This window comes from Perca fluviatilis, chromosome 21 (genome assembly GCF_010015445.1).
Source record: "Perca fluviatilis chromosome 21, GENO_Pfluv_1.0, whole genome shotgun sequence".
In the NCBI taxonomy this organism is placed as follows: Eukaryota; Metazoa; Chordata; class Actinopteri; order Perciformes; family Percidae; genus Perca; species Perca fluviatilis.
In genome coordinates, this window is record NC_053132.1 from 19,736,188 (window position 1) to 19,762,361 (window position 26,174).

A 26,174-nucleotide genomic window follows, 5' to 3' on the forward strand; every position below is an offset into this window, starting at 1 on the left:
GTTTCACAAGTGTTGTTAAGTGTTTTAGGATGTTTAGCTTTCTCATGACAATTACAAAATTCATCGAGGTTCCATGTTCACTGACTCCTCGGAGCTTGGCTTTACCAGATTGACTTCAGATGGGAGGTAATGGCTGAAAGATGCTATCAGTACTTTCAATTGGCCCCTAATGACTATATCGGGGGAAACGGACATTTACCCTCCGCTAAGCACAGTTAGAGTCACTAAGACAAAAGGCCATCTGACCAGCGAGGCTTTTGCCTCTAAGGATTGCAAATGTCTCGCTAATCAAATAAACTTTATTGGATTAGTTACATCCCGATTGTATTGGAACGGTTTAGTTGTATTTTGGGTACTATCACTATTGAAAACAAAGTGCACGATTCACATTGTTCAAGACCAGCTTGACTCTTGAGAAAAAAGACACGCTGCAGGACTTTATTTTCTGTTACAGCTCTTATATTTTAGAATAGCAATAAAGAAAAGAAATCCTATATGTTGGTTGCTTACTTAGCTGATATTGAAGAAAGACTCACCTCAGCTGGTGTCTTTTTAAGCTTATTTATTGAAAAACAAACATGCACAATAATTTATTCACAAATATCAACAAATACTTCCCATCAATAATAATACTAAAATGCCTCTCATATTTTGATTGATTTTGTTTCTTGGTAGCTTGTTTGTCTCAGTTCTGCCTGACTGTTAATCTCTCTGTTCTCATAGTGACCAGTGAGCTGGTGATGCTGAGTCTTGACCTGGTGAAGACTCGACTGTCTGTCATGAGCATTGAAATGAGGAAGAACTTCATCCAGGTCATCCTCACTTCGCTGATTGAGAAGTCACCTGACCCCAAAATCCTCCGGGCTGTTGTTAAAATTGTTGAAGAGTGGGTGAAAAACAATTCTCCCATGGCTGCGAATCAGGTAAGAAGGAGACTTTTCTCTGCGAGACAGAACAGATTGTTCGATTCTGAATAAATATTAATTTACACAAAATATAATGTGTGCAAACAAATAGAATTGTGTGATTCAGCAGATCTTCGCATTGTTTCTTTGACAATAGCAGATGTGACTGAACTGAATCAGCACAGTACATTTTAAAAGGTGTGAAACCTTTGGACAAACGACAAGCAAAGCACATTTTATAAACCCAGTAAGGTTAACACGAGCACAATATCCACAGAGGTGTCTTTGGTGTTATTTCTTTAAGGACAGCACAAAGTAAAAGGCTGAGCTGGACAGAGGGATGTGGTCACAAGAATAAATACGAATAGATTATCTTTTTTTTTTTTCTTTTTTCTTCCCTCTTCTTTTTATCTCTCCTTTATAACCGACATCCCTCTTTTCCTCCTCCCTTTTTAGATGCCTAACATACGTGAGAAGTCCGTCTTGCTGGTGAAGATGATGACCTACATAGAGAAGCGTTTCCCCGATGAACTTGAGTTAAACGCCCAGTTCCTGGACCTCGTTAATTACGTCTACAGGTAATTACCACCATTCATCACATGGCCAAATGGCCGTGCTGCTGCCGCCATGCTGCCCTTGCATCCATCTTAAAAGGAGGGATGAAGGTCGGGAGGTTGAGGCGGGGAAAGACACGAGAGGTTGGGTCAAGGAGCAGTAGAAAAAATAGAGACGAGGAGGAGGGGGTTTGAAGCAGGAGCAGTTTACCATTCATCTTTTTTTTTTAAAAGATCAAAGTAAGGATAGGGAGTAATACATCTTGGTAGATAAATGGAAATGGTTAGAGTCAGTTGGTGGTACATGGAAAAAGAGTAATTAATTATTAGAAATTAAAGCTGTAAATAGAGTAAAGGTGGAGAATAGGAGGGTGGCATTGTGTAGAAGGGATCAGAAAGACAGCTCATAGTGATAGAGATGGATAATATGCCTGGGTGTTTCACCGGGCTAAAGTAGTGTCAGGACTCAGCCAACTCCTGACAGGACACCCAGTAGGTGGGGGCCAGAGGGGAGAGACTGTCCTACTGCCCGCTATTCATCAAACCTGGCTCTCTTTGTCTTTCTGTCTTACCCACATACACATTTAATCAGCCAAATGTACCCTGTATCCCTCCACCCCATCTGCTCTTCATGTCAAAAGATTTAGAACGAGCAGTAAAGCCATGATGGACAGCACGTAATGATAATGGCATGATAAAGCAGCTGTGCCCTAACAATGTGTGATTATGAGAATGGTGCAAATAGGGGCAATACGCAGCTGGGGCAGCCTTGCCTTTGTTGTTCCTTTTATCCCACCTTCCCTGTCTCCTTCTGTTATGTGACTCATACCCATGAGGCCCATTTAGTGCAGCAGGATGATGTAGAAATTATGACATTTGTTATTGAAGTGTTTAATGCATAATGGTTGGTGCTTTACTAGCAGTGGAGTATCAACATCAAAGATACTTAATTTCACAGAAAATTCAGTTTTAACTGCCTAATCTCCTCAGTTCCACTTCAGTGGTCCTCAGTATTGCACGGCACGGCCGTTTGAACGTACTGGGACCTTGCGTTTGAATGTTGCTATGAAATTACTTTTAGTGCTTATAATATGTTCGCAATCTTACCTGCCTGGCCTGCCATATTTGTAAATCATCATTAATCCCAAACAGGATTATATACTGCTAATTAGTAGTATGTGTAATAATTGTGTCTACAGTTGCACAGAAATACCAGAAATAAATTAGCTGTAAATATAAATGACATTGTATTCTTTGGATTATTGTTTTAAGAGATTAATACAAATGTAATTAGTAAAGAAACAAAAACATATTATATTGATATGATAATTAATTTAAAAATGCAGTTAACAAAAGTAAAAGTCATACAAATATAAAGTCTCAAGCCTCCTCAAATTGCTGCAAAAATATCTGAGAGTTGTTTCAGTGATGATGGCTTCCAAAATGACCATAGAGTCAGCACATCTCTGATATACTCTCAACAAAAAATTAATATGATACTCTTACTGCTTTCAGTAACAACAGACGCTCTAAGTGGATAACATGTTTTATCATTAACAAAATGTCAGTCTTCTGCCTTCATGAATCATGCAAGTTCAGTGGGTAAGAGCCAGCATGCAAGCTCTGTCAAATAAATGTTTTGTCCTTCACATTGTTCAGGGATGAGAGCCTTTCAGGAAGTGACATCACCTCCAAGTTGGAGCCAGCCTTCCTCTCGGGGCTCCGGTGCACTCAGCCACTGATCAGAGCCAAGTTCTTTGAGGTGTTTGACGCCTCCATGAAGCGCCGTGTCTATGAGAGGCTGCTCTACATCTGCTGCTCTCAGAACTGGGAGGCCATGGGCAGCCACTTCTGGATCAAACAGTGCATAGAGGTAAACAGCACTGCCTCTAACCTTTCAGTAGGCCTTTCAAGCCTTTTATCCAACATGAAAAACGAATAAATTTTTAATTCATAAAATGTTTGTTTTTTAGTTTAGTTTCGGCTACCCCCTTGTCACGGTGAAAGTTGTCATGTCACTTACTATCTCTGATCTTTGCGTTTTTCCCTTGGTTTTTGTGTGCGTGTTTGTGTGTGTATGTGCTTGTTAGCTGCTGCTGGCAGTGTGTGAGCGAAACACCATCATCGGCACCAGCTGCCAGGGATCCATGCTGCCTTCCATCACTAACGTCATCAACCTGGCTGACAGCCATGACCGCGCCGCCTTTGCCATGGCAACGCATGTCAAGCAGGAGCCGCGTGAGAGAGAGAACAGTGAGACCAAGGAGGAGGTGGGACATACACACACACACACACACACACACACACACACGTGTTACATACTGTGGTCCTGAGAAAAGATTAAAGCCTTGCTTCTTGCCTCTCCCAAAAGATGATTGTTTTCTCCTCTGCTCTGGCAGGATGTGGAGATAGACATAGAGTTAGCACCAGGTGACCAGACTGCCATCCCCAAGACTAAGGAGCAGGCTGAGAGAGATGCAGGCAACCAACTGCACATGCTGACAAACCGCCATGACAAGTTTCTAGACTCACTACGGGAGGTCAAGGTAAGTTTGGCCTTTCTGGAACCAGCACGTATTCTGTCCTACAGTGTACTGAGGGGCTGTTAAAACTGATTGGATTTTGATAAAGTTGGGGGAAATTATGTATCTAAGCATTATGTTGAAGAATTGTTACCCAGGGGCTACTACTAGCAATATTATAGAGAATGTTTGAGATATTTAACTTCATCTTATATTTAAAACATTTTCCCTCTTCTAACCTGTGTAGAGTTGTTCGTGATCCAGAGCCCTGCTGATTTTTATTTTAGCAATAAGATTAGACACCAATTTTGGACATGGAACATCAGTCGAATACAATTAACCAGTGTTGTAGTACTCAAGATCGGTCTAGGTCTCAAGACCAATTTTTGAAGGTCTTGTTCTCGTCTCAAAATCGACCGCATTTTTACCCGGTCTTGTCTCGGTTTCAAAGAATTATTAATTATTATTATTTTAAGAGTGGTCAAGACCAAAACTGCAGGGATTTCGCTAAATTGCCTGTCGGCATTGTCTGATTTATACTTATGTGTTAAAACTTGCAAATGCAACCAATAACTTGACTCGTGTCTAATTTGAAATGTATTGCCGTAAAACCCCCCTCTCCCTTCCCCCTTTACACACACTCCCAAGAAAGTGAATGCGGGAGACAGGAGAAGAAGCTCTGCCTGTCTAACACAAATCTGGTCTTGGGTCTTGACTCGGTGTCACCCTGCCTTGGTCTTGACTTGGTCTCAATCCCTCAAAGTCGCGGTCTTGTCTCAGTCTCAAAACACTCTGGTCTTGGTAATGACTTGGTCTTGGTTTAGGTGGTCTCGACTACAACACTGCAGTTAACCACCCAGTAGGATAGTAAATCAGCTGTACTCTCCCGGAGACAAGGATTCTGAACCCCTGCCTTGCTGAGTCAGAAGCTGTCATTTTTTCTCTGCTCTGTGTTAGACGGGGGCACTTCTGAACGCTCTTGTCCAGCTTTGTCACATCTCCACACCGCTGGCTGAGAAGACCTGGGTTCAGCTTTTCCCTCGCCTCTGGAAGATCCTCTCTGACAGGCAGCAGCATGTGAGTATAACATTAACTTAGTTAAGAAGCACAGAGCTAAGTAACTTCAGTTGTATACACAGTGTATTTTAGCTTTGCTCGGAGAACAGTGGAAGTATGCTGATGGTTGAGGTTATATGTGTAACCGAGCCATCATATTTTTAAATGTGAATATTAAATAAGAGAAAGAAATGCACTTGCCGGAGGATGTTTTAAGCATCAGCAACAGAATGCCCATCCAGCTTTGTGGGGAAACATTTGATGTAATTTTGTATGTTAGGTATTGCTAAAATATTTTACATTTGCATGGCAAACAGTATTAAAGTGTTGCCAATACTTTTTAAAATCTAAAATGTGTCCCTTGGTTGGCAAATGACTCTCTTTCAGAATCTAAATCGTAAAGACAGACGCACGCTTGCGTCTTCTCACTACCCCAAGTATTTTTGACTTGCACAATGCCTGTTAGTTCTCACTGTGTACATCCATCCACTCCCTATATTCTTTTCTGTATCTTATCAATGACGCAAGCAGACATTAATGCTGACCTTGGCCCTCCCATTACTGTTTCAAAACGTGCAATTCCATTTAATGAGGACAGATTCATTCATGCTAAATATGGAAACGAGACAGCAGAGGGAGGAAAGCTGTAATGAGTTTAACGAACCAGATGCATATAGAGTATTTTTAGAAAGGCCTTGATTTTAAGTGATTGAGCTCCTAAACATCTAAAAGATACAGTCAATAAAAATATGGCTTCAAAATGATGATATTTTCTTTTTTGTGACAGGCATGAAGTCACAAATATGTCACATATGGTTATTCTGATGCCTGCCTCAGCTCTGCGTTTAATGTCAGTATTACACCATATCAATTACTGGTGCTGAGGGGATTATTACATGGGAATGATATAAAAGTGCATTTTTTCTACAGAAGGAATTTGATGACATATTGGCCTTCTCCACCACCAGCCTAATTAAAGTGACCATCAAGGCATTAATTATTCCATGCTGTCAACAGGCAGTGGAAATTATATTCATTACCAATGCATCATTTATTTCTGAGTGTGTGTCAGTCATGATTATCAGAGCACTAACTCTGCAGTCACACACGTCTATTCTGTCTGAATGTGGCCGTTCTGAGGGGCTCTATTGCGTAGAGTGGCCCTGTGCACTTTTTTTTTTTTTGCATTACCTTATAATAAAAATACAAGTGTTAAATAGGCTGCATTATTTGAAAATGAGTTACTAAGGCTGGGCATCGTTCAAAATCTTTCGATCCGGTGCCAATTTCGATACCTTAGTTTCGATGCCGGTTCCTTAACGATACCTTTTTCGGTACCATATGTTTTAAAATCCATTTCAACATCAACAAAAATACATTAAACACAAAACTTTTATTTTCCACCTTAATTGTGAATCAAAACAGTTATCAAAATTAAACAATTCTGTAAACACTGCTCACTCAGGGTAACATTAATAAAAGTGGTTGTGCTTTTGGATAGGGGTGCGTCAGTCCGATACTCAGGATTAGTATCAATCAAAAATTAACAACAAAAGAGAAACCTTTTTGCCACAACGTGAACATATTATGAATAATAAATAAATAAACAAATTACATTGTATACAGGCTAATATTGAACTAACTAAAATGCAAAGGGCTTCGATACTATATAATAAAAAACTATATGTTTTCCGGTGCCATAAAAGTATCGACATTCAGTGCCAAGCCCTAACTATGACTGGGTTAAATGGTTGTAATCACTTGCATCATTTTCTAACATTGACTATTTGTATATAAATATATGTATATAAAATACAAACAAAAAATCTCATGTTGGCTCATTTCTGTAAAAAAAATTGACTTCCAGCGACATGTTGGTCATTTTTCTTCTTCTACATACAATTTCTCATTTGTCCCTTCCCAGTTATCTTAACTGTTTTCTCTTCCCTCTCTTTTCCTGTTTCAATAAACAGCTCTCTGTTACTGGAAAACAGCATCATGTTGCATCCCATACATGCAACAGAATGCCTTTATCAATATGCTATATCAGTGCACTGCTGCTTAAGTGAAACTGGGTAGTTGATGTGCTGTCGCTCTCTCCCCTCTCCAGGCTTTGTCAGGAGAAATGAGTCCTTTCCTGTGCAGTGGCAGCCACCAGGCCCAGAGGGACTGTCAGCCCAGCGCCCTAAACTGCTTTGTTGAGGCCATGTCCCAGTGTGTGCCTCCTATTCCCATCCGCCCCTGTGTGCTGAAGTACTTGGGCAAGACACACAACCTCTGGCTACGCTCCACTCTAATGCTGGAGCAGCAGGCCTTTGAAAAGGGCCTCAGCCTGCACAGCAAACCCAAGCAGAGCACAGAGTTCTATGAGCAGGAGAGCATCACACCACCTCAACAGGTAATGCATTTTGATATAAGCTTGGAGTTGGCCATATTAGCTTTTGTATGACCCTCAAATACTTTTTTATTTTGGCTATTTTCTACTTATATTTTAATAACTTGACAATGGACAATCTTCACACAATGTAGTGTTACTACCTCCAGGACTTTATTTCTCGGGAAAGCAGTCACAAAATAGATCATAGTGTGACACCCTAGTCCGAAAGACAAAAGAAAGCAGCCATCTTCTTAAAAGTGCTACTGTGTTTTATTTATTTATCCTTCTTTTCAACAGTGGAGGATCCAGAGATATATTTGTCACATGTGTGTTGCAGCCTCATATTTAAAGTTGGAAAATCTGCATCTTATCCTGTTTGAAATAAACCCATTAGCATAGCTGCTCTCATTCAATTTACAATTTCATAACTGGAAATGTTTCAATTTGTTCTGCTGCCATTCACGTTTTGTTCTACTTGTCTGTAGGAGATTTTGGACTCCCTAGCAGAGCTCTACTCTCTGCTCCAAGAGGAGGACATGTGGGCCGGCTTGTGGACGAAGAGGTGCAAGTTCCCTGAGACCGCCACAGCCATTGCCTACGAGCAGCATGGTTTCTTTGAACAGGTGAGAGAAAGCTTGAAAGGAAACCACTGGCCGCTTTAAAATGAATGTATGATCTTACTTAGTATACACGGTTGCCAGTTTATTGGGTTCACCAACCTACAAATAAGTCCTACCTCCTTGAATGTGTTATTTAAGTTTATGGGCTGTAATTTGTGGTGCTGTTAAATTATATTGCATCTTGCTGAGAGGTGTTTCTAATCTATTGTCCACCCCATTTATATCAATAAGGATAGGACAAAATGTTGCAGCAAGTTGCATCAACGCAGGCATGTTGGGCTGATAATCATTTTATTAGCCTCAAAAAGCTTGTTATAAAATCTGTCATGTGTCTGTTTAGGCCCAAGAGAGCTACGAGAAAGCAATGGAGAAGGCTAGAAAAGAGCACGAGAGGAGCAACGTCTCGCCAGCCATCTTCCCTGAGTACCAGCTCTGGGAGGACCACTGGATACGGTAAGATTTCTGGATCCCAGAGGGCAGTCTTGTGTTACACATCAAGAGAGTCCGCAGAGCACAAAACCTTAGTGGATTTTCACTTTAATACCTTCAAATATTAATACATTCATATATATTGTGCACCATTGATTGTTCAAACCAGATAACATTAATTCCATTCATCACATGAGTCATACAGCAGGGCATCCAGACAGCATTTGAAGAATATAACGAACAAACTGAATTTCTGTACAATATGTTTCCTTTATAAACCTGCAGGCCTAACTTTACTTTGTGTTCCTATATGGATGTGGCATTGGTGCTGTTGCTGGGAAAATATATATGTTAGCAGGGAAATCCATCAAGTCCAATTTCTTTGTGATATGTGTGAATTAAATGGCTTCTTAATAACTTGCCACAGTCTAGGATGACCACAGTGCCTCCCTGCAGAAACAAATGACTTTCCCAGTAGTATGCCTGCCTGTTAAAAACCCATTATTGTTATTTTACATAGGGTCCAATGTTAAGTGTATTTTACCACTCAAATAATTCAAAAAATTAAAAGAAGACACACAGATATGTGTGAGACTAAGAAACCGCAAGGGGCCTATGCAAATATGATTTTTTTTTTTTTTTTTTTTTTTTTAAGCCAAAATGATAACCTGTGAATTTTTAGCCAGGCAAACCTCCCACAGTGACCGCTCCAAATGCATGCACACGCTGTGAATTGGACTAACAAAAAGGATGCATTTTACCGCTAAAATGTTATTGAGCTTAGCTGTAGCACATTTAAAAGCATCCATTCTTTTTAATGTTGCCTAAACTTTTCATCTCCCTTGTCTTCATTATTCCAGCTGTTCTAAGGAATTGAACCAGTGGGAACCTCTGACAGAATACGGCCAATCTAAAGGCCACTCAAACCCTTATCTCATGCTCGAGTGTGCTTGGAGGGTTTCCAATTGGGCTGCCATGAAGGAGGCTCTGGTACAGGTGAGGAGTACGCAGTCCTCATGTAGAAATGTATTCATGTATGGATTTCGACACACATAAACACACAATCTGCACGCAGGAGTGCTCTCACTGTCTCCCAAAGGTTGCAATAACCTTGAACAGTTTTGACAGAAAAAAGAAACTACAACCACAAATTCTCGCTAACACAATCACAGACGCAGTGGTGCCTCGAGACTTGAACCCAGTGAACCAGAGACTTCACTTTTTTCCATTTTATTCCTGGTTTCCTGGTACAGTGCTGTATATTAGGCACAGGCCTTGTGTCAGTGTAAAGTAACTTGATATTGGGACCGTCCGGTCCCTGCACAACCCCTCACCCCCGGGGAGAATGAGAGAGCTGGCCTTAAAGCTGTGGAAATGCAGTTCAGCTGTTTGCTCTGTTAATTTATTGGCTTCATGTTTCCTAAAACAAAGTGTAGACTGGTGGCGAGCGCGTGATAGTACCTGACACATAACAAATACTCCTGCTTTGCTCTTTCAAGGAGACTTGGAACCAATCCATTGAGTTGGTCTGTCCTAAGGTGACACCTAATTAAATAGTCTGGATGGCAGCACCAACTCCGCTATATCCCTTCCTCCGTGTTTCATTCCTTCCTTCCTCAGTGTACCCATTTCTCTCTCTTTTGTCTCCTACTTCTCCAACTTCTCTTCTTTACTTGGTTTTCTTTTTGTTATTACTGCCATTTCTACTTGCACCTCCATGTCTTCATCCCTCGCTCTGCAGCATTGGTTTTAGTGGCTAATATTTACGACAGCCGTGTGTGTGAATAATTACCCCGGCATCTGCTGCAGGGTGATTTGTTTTACGGTGGAGGAGACGAGCAAGGCTTTGAGTTGCCTGCCTGCCCACCGCTCACCAGCTCAGAGGCAAAGTCCAAATGTCCCCACTTTCAATTAAAGCTGGCTCTTGATAAGGGCGGCCCTGTCTCCAGGATATTCATCAAGCGTCTTCCCTGATAAGTGCGCTCTGACCCATCACTGAAATTTTCTCCAACATCGGAAGAGTATACACAAATACACACCTATGCTTTCTCATTCTCTTGCTCTTTTCTTCTCGCATTCTGTCTTTCTCTCACTCACTTAATAAGAAATAAACACACAACCGCAAAACCACAGGTTTGACGTAGCAGGCTCCCCTGGGCTATTGTTTAGTGTTAATGCACTCAGCGTTTTAATCAATAGCCTTTTCCTGTCCTTCGCCTCCGTCTCTGACTCGTCGGGTTGATTAGTCATTAGTACAAAAGTCCTGCTGAAACCATTGAGAAAATAAATTGCAGTACAGTATTGTTGTGTGTTTGTATTAAATTATGCAAGGAAAGTGTCATAGCCCCTTACCCCTTGGATGTTTTCATTTAATTAAAACTGTCACACTCACTGTTGTGGGGAGTTGTGCACTATTCTGCCTCAAATCATACGGACAAACCTAAACACATGCAGGAAAACAGCGCGCCATCTGCTTCTAGAGAGCATGTCACCAATTCCACATTTATTTAGGTGTTTATTCTTAACCTTTTTTAGCTGCAACTAACAGCTACTGTCTGTCAGTCCGCTGTTTCCAAAAATTTACATTTTTTGTTCTACTTAAGAGCAAAGGGAATAAAGACAAAATAAAAAAATTCTGTATTACCTTAAACAAGATATTCGTTGAGGAGATTGGCAGTCTTCTCAAAATGTAATCTTCTCAGCATTTGACCCTGTGTGCTACCAGTGTGGATTTTGCGGGAAAACTGATTGCTTTACAACATAAAAGATGAAGCTGTTTTCCAGCGCGAACACAAGTGAAGCTTGATTTTTTTTCGAGACCGCAGATGGTAGATTAAGTAAAAGACTGGTGAAAGAAACAAATTACAGCACATTTATACTCTTCAGATGAATGCAAACAAGCAAACTTGCATTTACAACAACAGCATTCTTGTGAATCATCTTGATATGTGGCAGAACATTTGAGAACAACAGATATTCAAACCCCTGCTGTCGTGAGACTGAGCCTCCACCATGATCTCATCTTTTTATTGTAGTTATACCAAGGTATACCAATTAATTTGACAGCTGTATGTTGATCTTTAAAAATGTTTGTCATTGCCAACCTATTATAGCCTGGGTAAACCCTGACGAACTTCCGGCAAATTTCAGATTTGCTCTGCAAGTCAGTCTGGCGAAGAGCCCATTCAAACCCATTTCCAATGTCTCCAAAATCGAGGCACCGATCACAACCGCTGAGGCGGGCTTTACACCAATCACAACCGTTGAGGCGGGCTTTAAGCGACGATGATAGCACAGTGACGGCGAGCAGCTTTTTGTTTACATTCAACATGACTGCTACTGAAACGCAGCATCACCCGGATCGTTGGTCTGACTGGTTGAAGGGCTATCCAATTGCGCCCGGAGGCATTTGAGCGGCGTCCGTTGGTGGCGCCCCTTTGGAAATGAACTGTCAATGAACCTTGGACCCACTCTCAGTTACAACTGAGAAGGGTCTGGTGTCAGCCAGGCTAAACCTATTATCCTTTCAGAACAAATATTATTATTATTATTATTATAAATACTTAATATATGTAGTCCTTTTTATTGTTAATAATTCAGTCTTCTGCTTCTATAAATATGTGTTGAAACATGGACATTCTGTATGAATCTCCAGGTGGAGCTGAGCTGTCCTAAGGAGATGGCGTGGAAGGTGAACATGCACCGTGGCTACCTGGCCATCTGCCACCCAGAGGAGCAGCAGCTCAACTTCATAGAGCGGCTGGTGGAGATGGCCTCCAGCCTGGCCATCCGCGAGTGGAGGAGGTTGCCTCACATCGTCTCCCACGTGCACACGCCACTGCTGCAGGTCAGTGTACAAAATGCATGATGACTTTTTCCTGTTGAAATGCTCCAGTTAGACTGACACGGCAGTCAGGAAGCCGGGATGCGTAGTCAAGGGAAGTCAGTTTATTGTGATAAGCACTTGAAGAGATCCATTTCAAGAGATCATCAGTAGCCCTGAGACGTTGTTGAGTTAACGCTGACAAGGGCCTCTATCTATCTATCTATCTATCTATCTATCTCTCTCTCACTCACTCCATTTTGTAAAATTGAGATAGATGATTTTTTTAAAAACAACCTTAAAGCCTATTTGATTCCACTATGAGAGATTACAATAGACAGGGGCAAAGATGAAAAAGTAGAAGGAGAAAATTGAAAAAGGTAGAGAGTGAACAGAATGGGGGGACATGGGGAGAAAGAGTCAGAGAGAAGAAGAGGAGGGAAGAGAGTTAGTTTTAGAATGGCTGTAATTACTTCCCTGCCATCAGATACTATTTGATTAAATACCTGCAGCAGAATTACATTTACATGATGAATGGGACGGTCTGAATGAAGGTTAGAAATGGGCCATCAGCTGATATTAACAGATAATTGTGAAAAATATTGTATTGCCTAATTTATTTTGTTTTGGGAGATTTTACTTCGGAGCGGGGAAGGGTTAAGTCTTCAGCACCGCTCTGATCCACTACATTTATCTTTTCAAAATGGGTATTTGAATTGGGTGACTACGTTCTTTGTGTGTGTGTGCGTGTGCGTGTGTGTGCGCTTGTGCTTGTATATGTGCAGTCCAATTATTTACCCTAGCCAAGGGAAAACAAGCTATTTATTCCTCTAGCCAGTCAAGCGGGCTGTTGTAAATCTCCATTCCAAACTCTATATCTCACATTCACGACTCCATGAGCTTTGAAGAATAAGAAGCCCAGACTCTGCAAATACAGAACGGCTCAAATACCATTTGAATCAAGTTATCATCAAATCCCAGCTCTTAGCAGTGAGCGGCGATCAGTGGATTATCTTCCACACTATCGATTATGAGGGTTGGCATTAATATTGATTGATGAGTAGTTATAATGGAATTATTGATTATATGTTCACAGAGTGGCTTTGGGCCAATCAATGAGGCTCTTTTTCACAGAATGAGATAGAAGCCCTCACTTATCATTTTCCCATCTTCTTGTCCTTTTTTCTGTGCCCTATCGGAGCAGATTAGCCATTGAAGTTATGTAGGAAGACATAATGATTTTCCCCTCAAAATTATTTCGGTGGCATAAAATAAATATTGCTTGACTGTATCTCTAATGCAAAAATGTTTGCAATGTTTCTGACATTTTCACTATATGCAGGACCACAACTCTCATCTACTAATGTAATCTACCAAAGTGGCCTGAAAAGATGAAATACAAATTGAATTGTGTCAAATGTTACCAATAATGTGTGTTAATGCTTTGCTACAAGAGGCTGTGAGAAGGCATTTCTTTTTTGTCATAGTTGGGTTAGAGATGTTCAGGTATAGCTGTCTGTGGAGGTAAAGGTGTTTGGTCACTTTGATCCATCTCGTTTTGAGGCTTTCAGCCCCCGGGATTGTTGAGTATGAGTCTTAAGCCAGTGACCTAAAAGAGGACAGCCCTAGCATTGCATTTTGTCATCATATCCGTCAATACCCTAACCGTAACAGTCTTCTCTTTCTTATTTCATCTTTTATGTTTTTAAGTCTTGGTGCTTTTACCTTTATAGTAATTTTTTCCATTAATGCAGCAGTCTAATGTCTTGCCATCACCTTTCTTCTTGTTCTTTTCATCCATTGCCTGATCTTTGTTCTCCACATCTACCACGCCATCATTCCTTAACTAAATGTCTTAACTGATCTACCTTTTTAACCACTATTTTTCAGATTCTCCTCCTTTACATTTCTATTGATTAAAGTTGTTTAGGATTTTTAATGAAGTTCAGCTTCATTGTGCAGTACACCACACACTGAAGACAACAAGAAATAATAGGAGAGAGATGAGGCAGAAAGGCTAGATATTTTTAATGGCTCACTGTGCACAAAAGTGTGCCATATGTCAAAACACCCTAAAGCAAAGACAGAAAACAAACAATTGACATATCTTAAACTTGACCAGTCACTGATTGACAGCAGATGGATACCATGTGTGTAATGTAGTGCAAACTAAGCGGGACATTTGGCTAGCGGCATGCATTTGTTGAGATGTGTAGACAGAATATTAACACGATTAAGTGCAGCTGGTACACTGTCTGGGCCAAATCTTTAAAGCAGGCCTGGGGACACAAGATGTTAACTGTAAACAAAAAAAGTTAGCGATTGCAAGCATGAGAAGCATTTGGCTGCTGCTATAGATCTGCCACCTTGCATGCATCTTAAAAGTTTAAAGTTGGAGTCAAAGAGCCAAGTGAGTGTGGTCAAGATACTCACTCATATTTTTACTTCTAATTTCCCCCCCAGGCGGCACAGCAAATCATTGAGCTGCAAGAAGCGGCCCAAATTAATGCAGGGCTTCAGCCAGCTAACCTGGGCCGCAACACCAGCCTCCACGACATGAAGACAGTGGTGAAAACCTGGAGGAACCGACTGCCCATCGTTTCTGATGACCTGTCCCACTGGAGCAGCATCTTCATGTGGCGCCAGCACCATTACCAAGGTACGACACACACTCTGACACGCCCAGTACTGCCTCTAAGCTCGAGACCAGTGATATTGAAACACATGTTTATCTTCACATGTATGACTCTTCACACATAGTATGTGTATTACAGGATGCCGCTCTCATGCAGACACTCTCAGATTACTGCTCAGGTATCTGTTAGTTCCAGGAAGGTGTCTCTTTTAAAAGGCCACAAGTTGCAGAACCCCCTCAGGGTCTCTATACATTTCCAAATGTCAGCTTGCTAAAGCACTCTCTCTCTATCGCTGCAGGACACACACACACACACACGCGCACACACACATATTTATTTACCTTGCTCAGTGCTCTCTCCCGCAGTGACTTTGAAACCATTCAGAGAGGCAGCCACTGCAAAATGTGATGTCTCAAGCAACTTGAGCTCCAACTCGCACTGTGAGGCGCTGAAATAACGATGGCAATGGTTCTGCAGCACCATGCCAATGAAATCCACTTCATTTATACGTGACAGCCTTCAAACTTATGTTGAAGTGAAATGGAATTTTCTTGATGAAATTCATCGCCATGGCCCATTTACTGTTCAATACGTTTAGTGTCCTCAGTGCCCTCCTCTGCATTATGACACCAGAGCTTTCATACTGCTCTAAGTTCCCCTCTTTTTGTTTACTTCTTCAAATATGACACTTGTATAAAGAAAAAAAAAAACATGTTCATTACTGTTTTGTCTCTGTCCACAGCCATAGTGACTGCGTATGAGACGAACACACAGCATGATCCAAACAACAACAATGCCATGTTGGGAGTTCATGCCTCGGCTTCCGCTATCATTCAGTATGGAAAGATAGGACGCAAACAGGTACTGGTTTAAGTTTATGAGCCTTTTTAGTCAGATAAATAAATAAGCAATAATAAGTTCAACATTTGATTTGCTCTGATCCCTTCGACCTTTTTAATTGTTTGTAAAACCACAGCACACTGTTGTCTTCCCAGGGTTTGGTGAATGTGGCTCTGGATATTCTGAGTCGTATCCATACCATCCCCACAGTGCCCATTGTTGACTGCTTCCAGAAGATCCGACAGCAGGTCAAATGTTATTTGCAGCTGGCCGGCGTCATGGGCAAGAATGAGTGCATGCAGGTAAGATGGAATGTGAACCTCTCACCCTATACTATATTTCAAATTAGAGAATTAGCATTGCATATTTATTTATTTATCTGACCGATGGCTTAAGTATGGATGCATATGCAAGCATAAACCTACCTGGCTCTTATTCTGCCCCTATCTGATTTGAGCATATGATGTTTTACTGCTGAAAAACCCAAAAAATTCCATTGAAAGTAAGTGTGGTATTACCATAAACAACAGTTGCAAGTAATCGGTACGATCTCAATACCTGAGCCCTAGGGTTGTTTGGTAGAACTCTGCCCATAATTAATAATATATTACAAATGTCAGTGTGTAAACGAGTGTGTTTGTCATGTTCAAAGTCACTCTTGGTTTTATTATCTTGTAAGTAAGTCATGAAATTGTATTAGCAATATAACTCTCTAGAAGGTGCCCAAGTCAATTAGTTTGTACAATGTAATTATGTGTGATCAAAACATGATGAATCTATTGCACCATAATTTGACTACGGTCATGCATGCTCCAATTTGAAATAAGCCAACCTCTACTGAAGAACAACACATTTGATGCATTTGGTGTGATTTAAGTACTTGGGTTGATTTTTGTTCGCAGTAGCTGGAGGCATAGTTAGCGGTTCTTTGAGTGTGAAAAGTAGTAAGAGCAAGAAGTGTTTGGGTGGCTCTAGGTGACAAGTTATAGCAGGGAGACTTATAAGAGAGTGTAACTCAGGAGCTTGCGCTTAAACCCATGGAGTGCTCTGATTAATAGAAGTAGTTCAGCACACCACAAGTCATTAAAAGTGCCAGTAGACACTCTTCTTTCTCTCTTCTATCTCATCTCCTCTGGTTCTCTCTGTCTCTCTCTCCCGCTACACATCGTTTGTCACAGCAGTACATAGGGGACACCTAATCAGAGGCTCACCATAATGGAAGTTTAGTTCCCCTAACACCTCTTTTCGTACTTCTTAATGAACACCGAGCAGTTTGTTTGTTTTTCATCTGTGATTATGGCCCTGTCTTAAACAGAATTTTGTGGGATTTTTTTTTGCGATTTCTCTCTCTGGGCGGCGACGAAAGTTTGGTTTGAAGTTTAACCTCTGTTGTTCACTTCTTTGTCTGTTAGGGTTTGGAGGTGATAGAGTCGACCAACCTGAAGTACTTCACCAAGGAGATGACAGCTGAGTTCTACGCTCTGAAGGGCATGTTCCTGGCTCAAATCAACAAGTATGTCTATCAGTGCTCCAGCTGTCTGTTCATTGACTACCTTTCCATCTATGCACAAGCATAGTCACTTTGTAGCCAATTTCAGATTTTCTTCTTTCACCTTTTTTTTTCTTTATTTTTTTAACAATCTAAATCTACCGTTCTGCCTGTCATTGTCTTCCTTTTGTTCATTCTCACATTGTCCTCAAACTGTGTCAGTGGTCCCTGAACTCTGCGTGGGTGTTTTATCCTGTCAGGTCATGGCAGTCATATTTAATCTGCACTTCTCGCCTCAAACTGACGCACCTCTGAGATTTGGTTACTAGGTAACCCCTGTCACGTGGTTTAGATGTTAAAATACATCGGTGTCTTAAGTTTGTGACAGTGTCAGTAATGTGTTTTTGGCTACAGGGCTTGCCTGTGGAGCGCACGACTGCTCCTTCCATGCTTTGCTGGGCCGTGCAAACCCACAGCCACACTCTTTAACACCCTTTCCCCTTCAGCACCCCCCTTTTCACCCGTCATCTTTGACGTGACATGCCATCCTGAGGGGGTGAAAGACAAATTGAGGAAGGCTTATTAAATGTATATGCAGCTCAATAATTAACTCGAGGCAATTTACAGGAATCTATGGGATCAGCAGAACTTGCCTCCACCTCAGCAGGCTTTATTGCAATCATTAAGTTTACCCTACACCGGGGGAGAATTAACAGCAGAGTGGGGGATAGGGGTTGGGAGAGTGTGTGTGTGTATGTGTATGCAACCACATGTGCTAAGGATTTTGGGATCATTCAATTAAACGGGTGTCAGAGATTTGACAGTCTGTTGGGTGCCTGCGCTCCTGTTGAGTCGGGTAGTAGAAACTGTTAATGTACTTTAACACTGGCAAAGTGACTGAGGCAACCCCATTAAGTATTACTGGAGGGTCTTTTGGCTCTGACTCCCATAGCAATCAAGCTCCCATTTCTTAATCATATGCCAAAATTCCTTTTATAATAACACATTTTAATTGATTGGCTTGGGAGAAATGTCACTGTCAGTAAGCGGGAGAGTAGTTTTGGAAGCACTCCTAAAATGGAGGTCCATTTACCAACTATGGCTCAGTAAGACTTTTCCATTGACAGGCCCCTCTCCTTGTTTTGACTGCAGGGTAGTGTGTCACCCTCTTGCATCTTATTTATTAATCAGAGGCTGAAAGGTGTGTAACAATTATTCAGACTGTGTGCCAACGTGAGGTTAGAAGCTGCTTGGCGTGGTGAAAACGGCTGATGATTCAGAATATATTTCCCTGTCAGCATAAATGGTGCCTTCAAAGCTTAGGTCTCCAGATTTAGTCTATTTCTTTGCCCGCTACTTAACAGTTTCTGAATCGAATACTCAAAGTGGGGCTTCTAGATTGCTGTACCAGGATTAAAAATCCCAAGGAGTCTCAAGTTTATCAGCCTGCAGATTGTTGTTCTTCACGGTGAATGATTTGTATACAGATAAATATAGCCATTACACTGAGGATTCTTACTTTGCTGTGGCTCTGTCATTTCTGATAAAATAGGAAGATGTTGAGCTCATATGTCACCCAGTATTACATGGATTGATCTGCACAGTACGATGAGGTTGGGTTCAACTCATATTACATAGATAGCAACATGCCTGAACCCTTGGTGACATTAATTAATGCTGGGTTAAATGCTTACTCCGTAAATCCCGAGGGGAAAGGCCTTGAAGATTACAGCAAATAAAATATGGTGCTTATTGATGTATAGGACATCATTTAAGAATGTGATCATCATAATCTGTTTCTCGCACACTTCATCTTTCACCCTCCCCCTTTCTCGGCAAGTATTGCATCCATCTCTTTCATCCCTCCCCCTCTCTTCAGTGTTCCTCCCGACTCTGTGTCTCTTTTTTTCTACTTCCCTTTCACTCAATCCTACTTTGTCTCCTTTACAGCCAGCTACCACCTTTTGCTCACTTGCCCTTCACTTGTCTGTCCCTCACTCTCTAACGCTTTTCACCCTCCCTCCCTTCTTGTTCCAGGTCAGAGGAGGCCAATAAGGCCTTTTCGGCAGCAGTACAGATGCACGATGTCCTGGTGAAGGCCTGGGCCATGTGGGGTGACTACCTGGAGAACATCTTTGTCAAGGACCGCCAGCTCCACTTGGGAGTGTCTGCCATTACCTGCTACCTTCATGCCTGCCGCCATCAAAACGAGAGCAAGTCTCGCAAATACCTAGCAAAGGTGATAAGGGAACTGGGAAGGGCCTTTTTGTGCGATTATCCATGTTCAGTGTTTGGTAGGCAACATGTGAAGACTTATTATGAAATGCTAATACTTTTTGTTTGCTTTGAAACTGTCATGTCAACAACCACTCCTGCATCTAACCCCTGTTTCTATAAAACCAGTAGCCTCATTTAGGCCTTGTTTCAGATAGGGTCACTTTAAATTCACCGACCCCATCACATTAGTGTTGCTGATGTGAAAAAAAAGACATGACTCTTTCACCCCTCTGTCTCTGGCACAGGTACAAGCAAAGAGTAGTAATTTGATTGATTACAGTCCAGTGGTAGACAGTGTGGATGGGTTCCCACAGCCAGATCGATGGTGGAGTGAAGGCCATCATCTAGCACGGGGGGGTTAACAAACTAATGGCCTCCCCTGATGCTCCAATTTCATGACCTTCTACATGGATTGACCTTTTTCTAACAGTCAGACCAATGCTACCATACTCACCAGATGAGTAAGCCTTGTCCGGGAGGTAAAGAGGTGGACTCTTTGCTAATAACCATCCCACCTTCGTACACCCGACCACTAACTCATTCAATACACCTCGGTTCTCAATATCAAGAAAACCTCAAATAAGATGATCACAGCTCAAAAAGCAAGTAAATAATAGCTAATTTAGGGCAATTCTTGGTACATTTCTGCTTCATTTGAACACTTTTGCAAACTAAAATTTTATTTACTTTTTTTCCTTCATTAATTAATTACTTTGAGGGGAGGGGCTGAGATATTGTGAAAATATACTAAACTGCCTACTGGGACTCTGCTTTTAAAGAGCCACAGGAGAGTGGGATTAGAGAGACTGATCCGAAAAGAGAGCAAAAGACCAGCTACCTCTGTGTGTCAGGCTGGATAAATAATAAATATGGTCTTGCCACATTCTGCGTTAGCATTAGGCATTGCTTTCATCATTTGTTCTAATAATGGCTGCTACCAGCTTCACTTCCCAATTAGATGTTTTTCTTGTGACCCCCCCGGCATTGTGCTGCCAAGCCTGGTTGGCAGTGCTTAGTCCTGATGAGTGAAGTGAGATGACCAGTCATTATCTGTAATTATACACAATCTGTGTACCAGGGTTGGCTCAGTGAAGAGATCCTGGGGGGGGGGCTAATGTCTTCATCATAATGTAGATGCATACACAAGCACACCATTGGAGGAGAGCTCACCTCCACATTGGCTCAGCTTTGATCATGTTTGCCAAGATGTACTCTGTAGCCCCTCTCCTGCTGTGAACAGATCCAGGGAAGCAGCAAGGGTCTGATTTAATGAGAGACCTTACCTCTTGCTACTTGGTGTCTTACAGTAGTTACATTTTAACGTGACTGTCTTAAGTGTTGCATTTAGTGTTTATGTTTCCTTCTTTCCTTACCTGTCTGCACCTTCCTCCCACCCTTTTCTAAAATTTTTCGTGTTCTTGTTGCATCTGTAGGTGTTGTGGCTACTCAGCTTTGATGACAAGAACACCCTGGCAGATGCTGTGGACAAGTACTGCATTGGAGTCCCGCCTATCCAGTGGTTGGCATGGATACCGCAGCTCCTGACCTGCCTGGTCGGTTCAGAAGGAAAACCTCTGCTCAACTTAATCAGCCAGGTGAGGCCTTTACAAAACTCCCTATCCCATAGCCAGATCTAGATCCCCACTGAGCTTAAGCCAAAAAGCTCTTGGCCGGTTTTCACCCTGTATCAATGAAAACATATGTCAGCAACAGCAACAACAGCTTTGTCAAATAACCATTCAGAATATGTTTGAAAACCATCTCTTCCCTACCCTTGTTTCATTTTTACTTGTCTTCTTCAGCTTCATGTCTGGATGTCCGCCCCACTCATTCAGTCATTTTTTTCCTCCTGGCTTCTTTTATCCATTTGTGGCAGCACATCTGGCTGGTGTGCGTGCACATTAGTGCTCATGCACGTCTTTCTAATCAAAATAAATTAACTGCATTCACGCCAAAGTGGCCCCTCTCCTGCTTCCTATTTACCAAATTAAGCATTCAGATTATTTCACTGTCCCGTTTACAGCGATTTATTGGCTTTCACCAGTCCCTGGTGAATTGGTTTTTAAATTATTTGTTCAAGAAATGATTATAAAGTTAATATCGTACGCATCCGCACTGCAGGAACAGAGCTAGTAATTAAACCGAGGACTAATTTGCTTTGCTTAATGGAGTATTATTTCCGCACAATTTGAAGAGGATGATCTTCAAAGAGTAGTCTGCTATAACAAACAGCCATCCTCTCAGCAGAGGAGGCATATTGTATAGATGATATAAGGGAGAGTGTGGTGGAGGATAAAGAGCAGAGGCAGGAGTGGGCAGTGTAATAGAATGATGTAGTATCATGGAAAGCCAGACAAAGTGTGTGATGAAGTGATGATTATTTTGGGAATCCTCTCACCCTCCTCACTTTTGTAGCATAATAAGGAAACCTCACACTGATGGTTTGTTGTTAGGCCCATTAACAAGCTGGCTTAATGCAAGTTATTGAATCATTTGCATTCATGTTTTGTCTTGGATTTTTATCTAACGCGTTAATCTTGTGAGGTGTTTTATCCCTCTAGAGGACATTTAAACGGGACATCTGGTTTAAAGTTGTGACCTCTTAGTTACAGTTGAGTCACATAAACTAGTACCTGCCTTTTACATGAATAGATGTCAATGGGTGACTGTAGAAATTTGCCATATATGGAGATCCAGTCCTCCCTTTTGTCTGTCTCGTCACCCTGTAATGACTGAAGGGTAAAAGGTTGACACCCTTTTCTTCATCCCCGTTTTTATGTCTAGAGAGAGAGAGACACATTTTAATGCGGGGTAGGCTTTGTCTCTGCCGCTCGTCTGAATTATTTAGAGTTTCTCTGCGGCGGCGGGATGTTTAAAAAACCTATGTTGAAATATTGATGAAGGTGAGGAAAAGAGCGCCTGGGGGCAGGCGGGAAGATGAATCAGAAGTTAACAGAGTATCCCAACACCCCTCCCTCGCTGCCTCCTCCTTCTCTTCCACTCGGCCTCTTCCCCTCGGCCCACCTCAGCTTCGCCAAAATATGACAGTTCTTATCTTCCCATTAGTGGGCTGATCTCTGGTACCTCCTCTTCCTCCCTGCCTTCCTTCTTCTTTTATCTTTAATGCTGCTGTTAGCTGCCACCTAGAACTCCATCTTCCCATTTCTGCTGGCTCTAGTCCTTCAATTCTCAATCTCAAAAGACACTTTAAATTTCTGTTTTTGAGCACTTTAAATTCAATTCAAAAGGAGAATTCCAAGAATTAAGCATTTACTGTGTGTATATATATATATATTTACTGTGTGTGTGTGTGTGTGTGTGTGTGTGTGTGTGTGTGTGTGTGTGTGTGTGTAGTTGACAAATATCAGTGATTTAAAAAAGGCAATGTGTAAACATTCACAGGATACTGTATATGGATAAGATGTGCACATGTGCCTATATTCAACTTAATATATCTGCAGTGTTGTGTACACAATTTCCATAGATACATTGATTGATTGATTGATTGATTGATTGATTGATTGATTGATTGATTGATTACTTTATTAATCCCCGCGGGGAAATTAAGGTGTCTTTGCAGACAGGTACTTAAATACAGTTACAACATAAAACACTACTATTAATACAGTACAATAAAATATGATAGTCACAATACAATACAAATGCACTTAATAAGGAGGGAGACAATACAACTACATTGGGACTACATAATGGATAAGATGCAGAGAGGACATACGGCAAGTATATTGATGTGTTTTTAAATAAATATTATTATTATATATAAAAGTGAGTTGATAGAGACTAATAGTGGTCATCTAATAGGGGCAGATGAGTTATAGTGTTTAATGGCAGCAGGTATACACATGTTCACTTCACAGTTATGGGTAGTGACTGTTACTTATTTAGAGTTTTTCATGACTGATTGGAATTTACAGATTGCTGTGCTTTAGCCACAAAAGAGCATTTAAAACCTTTTGGTGGTGGCTGAAGGTGCTCCATAGCTGCATTAGCTCACCACTGAGGAAGTGGAAAGTGTTATCCAAGATGTAGTTTTTGCTCTTTCCTTTTGTATCGTCTCCAGGATGTGCAGACTTGGAGCTACAACAGCAGCAGCTTCTTTCACCAGTTAGTTAAGCCTATCTGTCTCCCCTGCCTCAGTGCTGCCTTTACAGCACACCACCGCTGAATGACTGTCCATGTAGAGTCGTGAGTTATGTGGATTAAGGGAGCGTGAGTGTCTTGAAGAATTTGAGACCTGCTGAGATCTGGAACAGCTCTTTCAGTTGTCCACTTACTTTTGAGAATTATAGTATGTTCTAGTTAGCTGTGGGCCAGTCCATTTTCACCCTCAGCAGCTTAAAACCTGAGCTAGTTCTTGTCTAATCTTGATTTGTGCAGTTTGAGAATCCCTCTGAAGACCTGAGCTAGATGTCAGAGGAACGTGGATCGAGTCAGAGAAACATTAGAGGTTCGAAAATCCATTTAGCCTTTAGGCTGAAGTATGAAAAAAAGCTTCTTCTCTTTCTCTTTCTCTCTCCTGTGTCCCCCCTCCACCGTGGTGTTGGGGGATACAGGACCCACTTTTAGTCAAGTTTTGTTGTTGAGATGTGGAGGTATCTCTTTCTGCCCTGCAGCCATATAGAGGGTCTAAAGGGATCAAGTAGCTCTGAAATTGCAGCCTATGAAATTGTGCTTTGTGACCTGAAATAACCCTGTGGTTTGGTCTTCCACAAATATCCAGTGGTCCTTAAGCCAGGCTTGCAGATCTCTCCCACCTAGAATGTCAAGATATATATATATTTTTTTTATAGCCTGCTATTGTTTGTTCTGTAGTCATGATCATGACAAAACGTACATCAGATCATTCAGTTTTGATTACATTTTACATCATTATAACAGGGTACAGTGCCTTGCGAAAGTATTCGGCCCCCTTGAACGTTTCGACCTTTTGCCACATTTCAGGCCTCAAACATAAAGATATAAAACTGTAATTTTTTGTGAAGAATCAACAACAAGTGGGTCCCAATTATGAAGTGGAACAAAATTCATTGGCTATTTCAAACTTTTTTAACAAATAAAAAACTGAAAAAGTGGGCGTGCAAAATTATTCAGCCCCTTTACTTTCAGTGCAGCAAACTCTCTCCAGAAGTTCAGTGAGGATCTCTGAATGATCCAATGTTGACCTAAATGACTAATGATGATAAATAGAATCCAGCTGTGTGTAATCAAGTCTCCGTATAAATGCACCTGCTCTGTGATAGTCTCAGAGGTCCGTGTAAAAGCGGAAGAGCATCATGAAGAACAAGGAACACACCAGGCAGGTCCGAGATACTGTTGTGGAGAAGTTTAAAGCCGGTTGGATACTAAAAGATTTCCCAAGCTTTAAACATCCCAAGGAGCACTGTGCAAGCGATAATATTGAAATGGAAGGAGTATCAGACCACTACAAATCGAAGACCCGGCCGTCCCTCTAAACTTTCAGCTCATACAATGAGAAGACTGATCAGAGATGCAGCCAAGAGGCCCATGATCACTCTGGATGAACTGCAGAGATCTACAGCTGAGGTGGGAGACTCTGTCCATAGGACAACAATCAGTCGTATACTGCACAAATCTGGCCTTTATGGAAGAGTGGCAAGAAGAAAGCCATTTCTTAAAGATATCCATAAAAGTGTCGTTTAAAGTTTGCCAAAAGCCACCTCGGAGACACACCAAACATGTGGAAGAAGGTGCTGTGGTCAGATGAAACCAAAATCGAACTTTTGGCAACAATGCAAAACGTTATGTTTGGCGTAAAAGCAACACCGCTCATCACCTTGAACACACCATCCCCACTGTCAAACATGGTGGTGGCAGCATCATGGTTTGGGCCTGCTTTTCTTCAGCAGGGACAGGGAAGATGGTTAAAATTGATGGGAAGATGGATGGAGCCAAATACAGGACCATTCTGGAAGAAAACCTGATGGAGTTTGCAAAAGACCTGAGACTGGGACGGAGATTTGTCTTCCAACAAGACAATGATCCAAAACATAAAGCAAAATCTACAATGGAATGGTTCACAAATAAACCTATCCAGGTGTTAGAATGGCCAAGTCAAAGTCCAGACCTGAATCCAATCGAGAATCTGTGGAAAGAACTGAAAACTGCTGTTCACAAACGCTCTCCATCCAACCTCACTGAGCTTGGGCTGTTTTGCAAGGAGGAATGGGCAAAAATGTCAGTCTCTCGATGTGCAAAACTGATAGAGACATACCCCAAGCAACTTACAGCTGTAATCGGCGCAAAGGTGGCGCTCACAAAGTATTAACTTAAGGGGGCTGAATAATTTTGCAGCCCAATATTTCAGTTTTTTAATTGTTTAAAAGGTTTGAAATATCCAATAAATTTCGTTCCACTTCATGATTGTGTCCCACTTGTTGTTGATTCTTCACAAAAAATTACAGTTTTATATCTTTATGTTTGAGGCCTGAAATGTGGCAAAAGGTCGAAAAGTTCAAGGGGGCCGAATACTTTCGCAAGGCACTGTATACCATGGCAAAGAGGAATGTGAGTTGTCAGACAATCACACACGCTATAAACAAACAACCTAGTTAGACATCATTTCTAAACCACATATTTGCAGATGAGACTAAGAGTAAGCAAATTT

General features: G+C 41.5%; 1 protein-coding gene across 1 annotated transcript in view; it reads left to right on the forward strand.

The window, feature by feature from the left end:
- LOC120551649 (transformation/transcription domain-associated protein) overlaps positions 1–26,174 on the forward strand; it is a 92,220-nt gene that overhangs the window by 49,710 nt on the left and 16,336 nt on the right. The window contains exons 48-64 of the mRNA XM_039789147.1: positions 724–923; positions 1,362–1,483; positions 3,119–3,332; positions 3,550–3,729; positions 3,859–4,005; positions 4,939–5,058; positions 7,148–7,435; positions 7,900–8,037; positions 8,375–8,487; positions 9,324–9,459; positions 12,119–12,310; positions 14,750–14,945; positions 15,665–15,783; positions 15,918–16,064; positions 17,175–17,275; positions 19,289–19,490; positions 20,962–21,123. Coding sequence (XP_039645081.1) covers positions 724–923; positions 1,362–1,483; positions 3,119–3,332; positions 3,550–3,729; positions 3,859–4,005; positions 4,939–5,058; positions 7,148–7,435; positions 7,900–8,037; positions 8,375–8,487; positions 9,324–9,459; positions 12,119–12,310; positions 14,750–14,945; positions 15,665–15,783; positions 15,918–16,064; positions 17,175–17,275; positions 19,289–19,490; positions 20,962–21,123 — 2,777 coding nt within the window. The remainder of the gene's footprint in view (positions 1–723; positions 924–1,361; positions 1,484–3,118; positions 3,333–3,549; positions 3,730–3,858; positions 4,006–4,938; positions 5,059–7,147; positions 7,436–7,899; positions 8,038–8,374; positions 8,488–9,323; positions 9,460–12,118; positions 12,311–14,749; positions 14,946–15,664; positions 15,784–15,917; positions 16,065–17,174; positions 17,276–19,288; positions 19,491–20,961; positions 21,124–26,174) is intronic.